Below are 11,550 nucleotides of genomic sequence, written 5' to 3'. Positions count from 1 at the left end.
TTGATCGGACCATACGGGCCAGCCTTCGCTCCCCACGTGCATCAATGAGCCTTGGCCACCCATGACCCTGTCACCAGTTCAACACTGTTCTTTCCTCGGACCACTTTTGATATATACTGGCCACTGCAGAACCAGGAACACCCCACACAAATCTGAATTTTTGGAGATGCTCTGATGCAGTCTGCTGCAGCACAATTTTGCCCTTGTGGCCCACATGTCAACTTTGAGGACAAAATGTTCAGTTGCTGCCCAATATAGCCCATATAGGTGCCGTGATGAGATACTCAGTTATTCACTTCACCTATCAGTGGTCATAATGGTATGCCTGATCAGTATAGCCTAGGCCCTACTGAAACGTTTAGTGCCGTATAATATATAGCATGTTTTCCATACTAAAACATAGGCAGTTTCGTTTAAAACATATGCAGTATGACAGATAGACTCGTCTGATTTTCATAATCTTTTCAAGCCTCCTTGTGGACTACAAGTGGTACTACATTAAGAGCACAATGAAGTATTACACTGCACGTTAAAGGACAAATGGCTTTTATTTTTTATTTTTTTGCTTTACCATCCAACATCTTACATCAACAAATGTCTTTTTATGTCACTTACATATTTGTCTTTCATAACAGCACTATGTCAAGTTTTATAAACAGTCAACAACGCTTTCAATATGGCATGCTTTTACACCTAAACATTTGACTTATCTTTCATTTTATTACTTTTAAGCTTTGTTATTTACTATTATATTAATAGATGCTGAAATCATGGGTGGAATTATCATTTTAAAACATTTTATAAACCTCAGATTTTAATAACAAACACTCTATCACTTCTGTAAATACAATATTGGATGAGGACAATATTCTTCTTCACCGATAATTTCCAGTTTATAATTTTCACATTCCCAATATTGCACAATATTTTACAAAGACTCATCAATAAATGAATACTTATGGGGTGGGGATATTATAAACAGTAAATATAATGCATAATAAAGGACAATGTGCTTCGCTAGTGAACTGAATGTCTTTGGTGAGGACTTGAACAGTATAATCATCTGTGACACGGGGGTCACAGATGTACCGGGACGGGACGGATCCCAGTCATCGCCTTGGCAAAGACGCTAATAAGAGCACAGGTGAAGAGCAGCATGCCATCTGAGTCCAGATCATCACGATCTCACCGCAGACAGAGCCATCATTCCACATGGCATCTATGTTTTGATATGTATTATGTGCTGTTTCTCTTTCTCTATTTTCAACTCTGTGCTCAGTTAGCAGATGCAAGTGGAAATGTAATTATCACATCTAGAATCATAAATAACAATAACACTACATATTGCAGTCTCAAAGCTACTAGAAAAACAAAATCACAAATTTTCACTGTTTTTCAATTTCATCTTGTAACTTCCATTATTAGCTAATGATTCTTTCCTCTGATCCTCATATATAACATTTGTAAGTTTAAAACTGTCAGATGCCGCAGATCTTAAAGGGGTAGTTCACCCAAAAATGGAAATGTTGTTATAATTTACACACGCACTCATGTTGTTTCAAACCAGCATGAGCCTGCTCACACAAAAGGAGATATTTTGAAGAATGTTGATAACCGAAACAGTTGATGGTCCCCATATATTGGGGGAAAAATACTATGGAAGTCAATGCGGACCAACATTTTTCAAAATATCTTCTTTTGTATTCAGCAGTAGAAAGAACACATATGTTTGGAGAGATCTTTTTTGGGTGAACTATCACTTTCATTTTTTATTATGGAAGGGTCATTCTCAGGAAATGGTGTCCACATGATGCACAATATAAAATTATTAGGACATAATTTAAGGATTTTATATATACATTTTATATAAAATAAATATTATAATACATCATACATTGTGATTTCTGGATTTTTTTAAATTTAGATTATGTCTCTCAAAGTGGACATGCACCTATGATGACAATTTCAGACCCCTCCATGATTTCTAAGTGGGAGTGTGTAATGTAGTTTTTAAAAAAAACATACTGTTTTAAATGTATAATTTTCTTTGCAGCATGCAATTGCAATGCAATTTTATTTCAATGTCCATTCATAATAATATACTATAAATTATAAAGAATTAAAAAAAACTAATTATAACTAAATTTAGCTTTTATTGAAATGTATAAAATGCTTAATACATTTAAAAATAAGTGCAGATTGTGTATTTAACAAAATTGATCTTTTGTATATTTTAACATAATAAAAATGTTCCATCACATGGTTTCTCTTACAGTCTTTATCCTTAATTAGTTTTTTATGGACATATATATGTATATTGGTTTTGTAAAGCTGTTTTTTTGCAAACCAGGTGAAAAAGTGAGTAATGCTTTACAGAACAAGAACAAATTCTAAGCACAAAGCAAAAGTGAAATTTTAACTTAAAAAACAAACAAACAAACAAACAAACAAAAAAACTATGTGGTATATGCCAATGATATTTAAGAAAAACCCTGACCTTTACTAATACAAATGGCCTCATTTCCTGAAAATGACCTGGATTTTGTCAAAAACTGATCCTAAATCTACAAAATGACTTATCCTACTACAGTGAAGTTTAAATTCAGTTCAAATGAATTATTACTGCGGGTATGTAAGTGGAGTAATTCTCTTAATACAATATATGTTAAACTTCTCAATGTCTTGGATTTGGAAGCACACCTTCAACATGAACTTACCCTCTTAATATAAAAAGCAAAGTAGCCATACACTAACACTTAACATTCATAAGCCCATGACATTCTTTTGTTTGCAGTGGGGTGTAGTCATAGTTGGCCCCTGCACAGTCGGAGAGATGGCGCACTGGTGCAGGCTTAGTTGGCAAAGGCAAGGACACTATTGCTAGAAGTGCCACCCTGCTCCCAAAAATATTGGCAAGACTCCCAGAGATAACTTTTGAGGTCTTTCTCTCTGTGTCGCTGTAGCTTTGATCTGGAGCGGCTCCTGCCTCTGCTTCTGAGTGCTGTCAAGAACCGTCTCTCGCCTCTGTTAGTACTTAGCGCATCTTATAGTCGTGAGCGATAGCAGCCTCACATAGCTGACCTTTAAAATCCAGCTCAAAGGTAAAGTCCAGATCACGCTGGGTAGAAAAAGAAAATAGCAAAAGCATTCCATTGCAGATTTATTATAACAATTTGAGTCACGAAAGTGGAACTGAATTATACACTACCATTCAAAAGTTAGATTTATTGCATTCTAATTGATCAAATTAATCACAATTGACAGTAATGACTTAAAATGTGAAGAGAAAAAATATATATGTATCACAGCACAACTGTCTTCTGAATGATTTCTGAAGCATTATTTGACACTAAAGACTGGAGTAATGATGTTAAAAATTCAGCTTGACACTTAAGAAATTAGATTTAAAATTAGATTTAAAATATGTGACCTGATTTAGCAAAACGAGTCTCAGTGACCCAAATTTCAAATTTGAGATTAGATTTGTGTGTGCGTGTGTGTGTGTGTGTGTGTGTGTGTGTGTGTGTGTGTGTGTGTGTGTGTGTGTGTGTGTGTGTGTGTGTGTATGTGTGTGTATGTGTGTGTGTGTGTGTGTGTGTGTGTGTGTGTGTGTGTGTGTGTGTGTATTACATTGTGGGGACCAAATGTCCTCACAATGTAATATAAACCTGAGATCACCTACATTGTTGGGACCAGCCAGCATTGTGAATGGATTCATAAACATACTAAATTATTATTATTAAATGTTAAATTGCATAATGTTTTTTTGTGATGGGTAGGTTTAGGGGTAGAGGCAGTGTAGGAGGTGAGAGAGAGAGCAAAAGTCACATATAAAAAAATAAAATAAATGTTAAAGATATTTATGACTCATTTTTTTGTGATTCTATATCCAATTATAATTTATATAATTACATTATTCTGACTTTTTCACACAATTGCGAGTTTATGTCTTGCAGTTCTGACTTTATTCAGACTTTATTCAGAATTGTGAGATATAAACTCACAACTGCAAGAAATAAAGTGAAACTCGCGAGATTTAACCTCGCAATTATGAGAAGAAAAAGATCATGCAATTGCAGTCAAAAAAATGTATATGTAAAAAAATTAAAAAAATTAAAAAAAATTCAGTGAGGGATACAAGCTTCCATAAAAAAGGTTATTTGAAATGGTAATAATGTCACAATATTCCTATATTTGTACTGTATTATTGATCAAAAAACGCAGCTTTCACTTATTTTCAAAGCATTAATCAAATCTTACCAACCTCTAACTTTTAAACAGCAGTGCATTTAAAGAGTCTGGAAAGCATGTTTTAAGCTGTTATATTAAAGAAAAAGAAGAAGGGAAAGAAAGAAAGAAAGAAAGAAAGAAAGAAAGAAAGAAAGAAAGAAAGAAAGAAAGAAAGAAAGAAAGAAAGAAAGAAAGAAAGAAAGAAAGAAAGAAAGAAAGAAAGAAAGAAAAAGAAAGAATAGTTTGATTAGTTGTGGGGGGCACATACCACATTCTTCTCGTTTGGCTTCATGCTGACAGTGCCGACTATCTCCTCTCCTCTTTTCACAGTCAAATACTCCTCCAGATAAAACACTGTCTGCTTCCAGTGTGTGTACGGGGAATCCGGTGCTACAGTGGAGTAAACACAACAGAAAATACAATATAACACACAACAGAAAATACAATATAACATTAAATAAATAATAGGCTATATCATACATTGTTTTGAGGCTCTCTAATACACTTGTCTCAGTCAATATACAAATCTATATTTCATGCTTGTATATTTATTTGCTAAGCAGCGGTGCAATAAGCAGGATAAACTTCAGTAAGCTGATCAATATTGCAACATGTCAGGGTCCTGATGGTCCTGTCTGTCTTTAGTTTTTTTTGTAGGCATGAACATACAATACATGTGAGTCTTGTATTAACCCTGACAAATTCACAAATTCAGATTTTCATGCTTTCCCAGACTTTCTTTGAAGATTGCTGCCAAATAAGATTCAAATGTTGTGTGTGTCCGTTTGAGAGAGGAAGAAAGGGGTCTATGTGTAAGTTTTCTTGCCAGCTGAAAGATCACTTGTGCTTCCACTCAAGAGGAAACGTCTATATGCTGACTGAGTAATATGCAGAGCTGGAAATGTCAATAGAACTTAACAATAGAGTCCTCAGATCAAAATCCCACAACACTGCAACTCACCAGGGGTCTCTTTCAATGACTCAGGGTGGGAAAAAAGAAATGCAACAACAAATCCCACCAAAATTATTAGTTTAAACCAGGAGCACAGATCTAATTTGTGCCCAGGTGCTTAACAAGACAATGGAGACAGAATTAATAACGCAGTGGACTTTATTAAGCCTGTACACACGTTTCACGTCATTTATAATGAATTGCAGCAAGAAAGACAGCCGACCAACAGAGGGCGCTACTCGCCATTATATTCCAACTGGTGTCAGTGGCCTTCCTCTACTAATTACATGCTCAATAGTCCTAAATAGTAATCCTTTTAACTATTACCATCCTAAACAGTATTCGAAATTAGAATTAGTGCATCCCAAATCATAGTATGTTGAAACATAGTATGTCCAAAGATACCTGGTTAGAGTCTGAATTGCAGATCCATATTTAATGAGCTTCAGCTCCGCTGTCATATCTATGCCCCAGTGTCAGTTCAGGTCACATGAGGGAGAGATCATTTTGAAAGCGGCAACTGCAACTTGCCTTTATCAAACAAACACAATGATTTATTTCTCATCCACCTGCGATCAGGGCCGCACCCACCATTGAGGTCCCCGAGGTCCGGACCTCGGTAATTCTCCAAAGTGTACATAATAGAAGTTGCAAAATAATAATTAAGGCAGCGTGTACAAACAGGTGTTCTCGCCTCGCCCGGCGTATGTTTTCAATTGTTTCCAATGGATGCGCCGCACTTTTCAATAGCGCCAACAGCAGGCAGGTTTTGTCCATTTTTATGCGTTGAGCGTCCACAATTCAACTTTGGGTGAACATCAATGTCCAATCACAGTGGAGGAGAGGCGGGACAAATGCCACAACCACCAACCGGCGCTTCGAACAACGACTGATGTTTGACATCACAACACCGCGAGAGCGCTTAATAATCAGGGATGCAAACTAATAATGTTTTCTTTACCTGGTTTTCAGTAAATTTACATGTTCAACTTTGTTTTTACCGATACAGACGAAAATGAAAAGACTGCTTCAAACAAAGCTCAGCTTTGAAAAGAGAAAAGATACAGGGCAAGAGAAGGAGACAGGGGAAAAAAGAAAGAGAGAAGATGATGGCGATGAGACAGAAAGAGCAGGTAGCCCACTGTGCTCAGAACAGAAAAAGCATTAGCCTACGATATATTCCTAATTGCTACACATAAAGTAATTCTTGTCTGTGAAATCCAGGCTACAGTCTCATAATCTAATATTGAGATTAGGAGCATCAAATTTTGATTTCACTCATTGGTTATATTTTCACATTGATTTCTATCTTTGACATGATCTTACTCATTCAACATTAAATATATCAAGGTTATATGTTCAAATAATGATCTTTACATAATGTAAATCACAAAAATTTACTTTAGCTAGGTTTTCAAAGACAGAGTCACACATATGTCGTCTTTGGCTCAATTGAACAACAAAACAGATTTTCTGATTTGGAGTCTAATTTTTTTTGCAACATTCAACCAGATTCTCATTTATAAAAATCTGTTGTCTTCTTAAAATAATTTATACTGCACACTGACATGGTTTTAAAGCTACAGTATTGTGAACTTACGTTTGGCAAATAATTTCTAAATGCATCATTACATGGGCGTCGGAAGCAAATAAAAGAGTGGGTGGGTCAGTAGCGGATAAGGCAAAATATGATAGGCGGGGAAATTGTTTTGCGGGGGGTCTGGGGGTTCTCCACCAGAAAAAAATAAATGATTTCATAGATGTGATTTCCTGCATTATGGTGCGTTTTAGGCCATATCCCCTATACCAAAAAAGACCTCAAACCAGTCAATACCAATAGTCTAATAAAAAGGCTATATTCATTTAACTGCCATAGAAATCAACAGTTTCACAGATAAATGATAATGAACAAGTTGCATGTTTTTTATGCTCCGTGTAGCCTACAGACAGAAAAAGTGCCATTTACTAAACAATTGATTGGGGCAGACAAAACTACAGAAATCACTAAATTATTTATTGTGGCTATAGTGTCGGGGTAAGATGCATGACATTAAGTTTTGACGCATATCGCGAGCATAGGTTCGAATCCGCCTTTTGCCACACTCGCTCTACTCCCTTTCCCCATCACATATCAGATTGGAAAGGTATTTATTTTCAATAAAAAAAGAAGAAAATATTAGAAAAGGGGAAATAAAGTGTTTAACATGTGTTTCTTAATAAGTTTCTCGGTTAAGGGGTAGTCAATGTAAGCAGACGTGCTGAATTAGAGAAGATAAAAGTGAGTGGGTCCAATATCATTGGTCTTAAAAAGTGGGTGGGTCTTGTCCCACCCACACACAATGGTTCCGACGCCCATGCATCATTACTATATTCACAAGGAGAGTCTCCGCATGAAATACCCACGGCGACTGATCAGCCTGCTATTCTCTTCGATACAGTAGGACATTAAATGAAATTGAACATAGAGGATTGTAACTGTGACAATATGACTGACTCGGCAGTTTAAACGTTGACAGGACGCATGTAACTAAGGGTGAATTCCAAACTGCATTTTTGCACTCTAAAGGGCGCTTCAGAAGGGGACGCTATTTGTAGGAGCGTTCCAAACTAAAGTGAACAACTGAATCCCCCACAGGTCCGTTAGCGAAGGAAACAATGGTCACTTCAAAGAAGTCATTTAATAATGTATGGTCATGTTCTGCCCTTCAGAGTGAGTAGGGTATAGAGATGCTCACTTCCAAACGAAATTTGCCCTAAGCAACAGAGCTGTCCATTAAAGATGATGAAGTAGTAGGCCTATGTCCCAAAGCTTGCCTACTGTTCTGCTACACACTCAAAAGTATGTATTTTTCTTCTCAAAAAGAGTACATACTTTTAGGGTATATATAGTATAAGTAGGTGAATTGGAATGGTATATTGGTAAACTTACATGATGTAAAGTCAATTAGCTTAAATAAATGTGCATCTATTCATAATTATTTAGGCCAATTCATGAACCATTCCTGCATAATAGTAGGACTGTTGCATCCCAGCTGGTTACCAAGGTATTGTTTTCAGCACAAAAAGGTCAGGCCTACTTGATAAAACATCAATGTTAATATTATTAATATTAATGTGCAAACTCAGCAAAGGCTTCACTTATAGGACTTACAGACTCCGGCTGTATAGAAATTGTGCTGCTAACACATCATAATAACTTAAATATTGTTAACAAACATTAATCAATTGTGATAATAAAACTAAGAATAGTTCTGAAAACCATGAATGTTTGATTAATATAATTTCATATTCATATTTAAACAATTTATTTTTTGTTTATTATAAAGAGTAAATATGTGTATTTATAACTTTATGTACCTGGTTTTCTTTTTCGAAATTAGTTTACCTTATCCTTGGTGCCTGTTTTGGTTTAATGCAGTGTCTGTGGCAGTTTTGTGTCATGACTGAGCCACTAGAGGGCAGACATCGACCACAAAGTACACATTCACATCACTGTGACCACAGGTGCAGAGCATAGAGAAGTTTTTAAACACAACACCTGTGGAGAAGCCAGTCTTTTTGTGACACTTGGTGAATTCAATATTGAAGTAGGTGACCAAAGCATGGACGTAATCGTTCCTCTGGATCTGCAGACAGAAGGCGGAGGTGAAGGACAGTTCCTCTGGCTTCACCGTGTAGATGTCCACTTCCTGAGAAAAGAGATGAGCAAAGCTTAAAGGAGCACTCCACGTTTAAAAATAAAATAAAAAATAGGCTCATTTTTTTTCAACTCCCCTAGAGTTGAAAACAGTTGAGTTTTACCATTTTCAAATCCATTCAGGCGATCTCCGGGTCTGGTGGTAGCACTTTAAGCATAGATTAGCATGGATAATTGAATCTGATCAGACAGTTAACGTCTCTCTCAAAAAGGACCAAAGACTTTCGATATTTTTCATATTTAAAACTTGACTCTTCTGTAGTTACATCGTGTACTAAGACTGACGGGAAATAAAATTGCGATTTTCTTGGCCAATGCAATATGGCTAGGGACTATACTCTCATACCTGTGTAATAATTGCTGAACAGAAGTTAGGCTATTTTCTGCGTAATATCATTGCGCCTCTGTGCCCATGGTATGGCAGTAAAGTTCCATGATTATTTTAAATAGGAAAAATATTGAAAGTCCTTGGTCATTTTTGAGTCAGATGCTAATGGTCTAATCAGATTAAATTATCTATGCTAAGCTATGCTAAAAGTGCTACCGCCAGATCCGGAGATCGGCTGAATGGATTCGAAAACGGTAAAGCTCAACTGTTTAACTCTAGGTGAGTTAGAAAATGAGCCTATCATTTTCCCTTTAAAGTTGCCATGGACCAAAGGGCCTAATGAAGTTATCTGTTGTGTTTTTTATTTAAGTATTAACTATATCTCAGAATTTCCTGTAACAAAATGTCTGCAAGAAATTAAGACCTAGGCTCTACGGAAGATATGTATATAGCACAACATATAATTTGGTCTTGGTAGAATGAGAAATGTATTTAGATCTTTTACGTTTTAATAGCAGACTTTGGTATCTCCTGAATCTCTTTGCTGTCTAGAAGAAACAAATGAAATATTAAAGAGACCTCTTAAGTCATTTGTATGGAAGGCTGCAAATCTGATTTTTCTTCTCTCATGATTGCTACTTTTATCCTGAAATTCTGACTTCATAAAATTTATGAAGAAAAAAAAAAAAGCACAATTGTGAGATAAATAGTCACAATTACCTTTTTTAAATTTTTTTTTATTCCATGGCAGAAACAAGCTGACATTAATTTCTTTTTTCTGTGTTATAAAATAACAAAAAAAATCTTATTTTCTCTCTATCTATCTCTTCTTCTGAAATGTCATCCTGTACTGGTAGCATTTCAGTAATGATGTTAGGATGTTATCACTGCTCTTGGATCAGTACATACACAGCTGTTTCAATCATTTCTCGACAGTAAACTGAGCCCTGCCTCTCTCGCCACTGATATATTTACCTGAAAAATAACAGGAAACTTACGTGCAAGTATAAACCTTTCACTCGTTTTTTGTGGTTTTATATTCCTCCCACCTCCATTAGACATCAGGCCTCCCATTTGTAAATGTGTCCGATCTACTTTAGATTCAGTTACAAAGCACAAAGTTTGAAATGGAGCATTAATCACTGTATGTATCAAACAAAGCAATAGAGGAGGTCCGTGAGTGTGTGCATCACACTTCCATTCAACACTTAATTTAAGTGCCTTCATCCATTTTCCTCCAGCACTGCTTCATTGGACAGATCTGATATTTAAAGTTAGTTACTTTGTCTAAACTTTAAAGAAAGATGGATGTGAGTAAAGGGCAAAAAAATCATGATTTAATCTTGCTTATATATCATAAGATAAAAGGTCAATTCAGGACAGGCTTCAATCACTAAAACGGCTCCAAATGATATTAGGCCAATTACATGGCTCCTAAAATGCATGAATGTCATTGCATTAGATTTAAAACATTATTGAACCAAATGCACACTTCTCACGCAATATATTTTCAGTCAGGATATTATTATTATTATTATTATTATTATTTTTTATTTTTTTTATCAGTGCATATATCAGTCCATACATAATGTAGTGAAGTTCATATATATATATATATATGTATATATATATATATATATATATATATATATATATATATATATATATATATATATATATATATATATATATATATATAACACACACACATGGCTATAACATTGGCACTGGCATCTTTAGCTAAAGTTGACTTTTAAATATACTAATTAGAAAAGGCTAGCATTGTTTCATTGTACTTAGGTTTTTAATATTGTTATCTAATTCAATACAATTCATAATTTATTTTGGTGTCAACATGTATATATGTACAGACGATGATTGACAATGGTATATATATAAAATGCTTAAATTCCTTTATTTAGACATTTACATATCAAATAGTTTTCAAAACGTTTTAAATTGGATTTGTTATGACAGAACTACTAAATTCATATCTGCGAAAAGCTGTAAAGCCTTTTGTTTCAAATATATTTCTTTCATATTAGCATTCAGCAGTCAAAATGAGAGGTTTGCAGATGCATTTCACAGTCCATCTGTAGAGCCATACATTTTCCGGGCTTGATGAATCCGATTCAACCAATAATCATCTCATCAGCAGCTTCTCCAGCGGTTTATAATGAAATGAAATTGCATTTCAACGGATCATTATGTAACTGTCACATTGAGTGATGCAGCTAATGATCAGTTATAAACTAATGCTGTTGTATTCTCTGTGGATCTACTTTATCTTCTCGTCTACCAGACGTGTGGAGAGAAACACGCACATACGTGATTTTTATGTGT

General features: G+C 35.2%; 1 protein-coding gene across 1 annotated transcript in view; it reads right to left on the bottom strand.

Annotated features, from left to right (window-relative positions):
* Positions 1-529: 529 nt before the first annotated feature.
* Positions 530-11,550, bottom strand: part of LOC137043766 (protein arginine N-methyltransferase 8-B) — a 47,639-nt gene continuing 36,618 nt past the window's right edge. The window contains exons 8-10 of the mRNA XM_067420181.1: positions 8,721-8,871; positions 4,499-4,620; positions 530-3,118 (exon numbers count right to left, since the gene is read on the bottom strand). Of these exons, the coding sequence (XP_067276282.1) occupies positions 3,035-3,118; positions 4,499-4,620; positions 8,721-8,871 (357 nt within the window). The 3' untranslated portion in view covers positions 530-3,034. The remainder of the gene's footprint in view (positions 3,119-4,498; positions 4,621-8,720; positions 8,872-11,550) is intronic.

Source organism: Pseudorasbora parva, chromosome 16, assembly GCF_024679245.1.
Source record: "Pseudorasbora parva isolate DD20220531a chromosome 16, ASM2467924v1, whole genome shotgun sequence".
In the NCBI taxonomy this organism is placed as follows: domain Eukaryota; kingdom Metazoa; phylum Chordata; class Actinopteri; order Cypriniformes; family Gobionidae; genus Pseudorasbora; species Pseudorasbora parva.
This window is presented reverse-complemented; position numbering and strand designations above follow the sequence as displayed.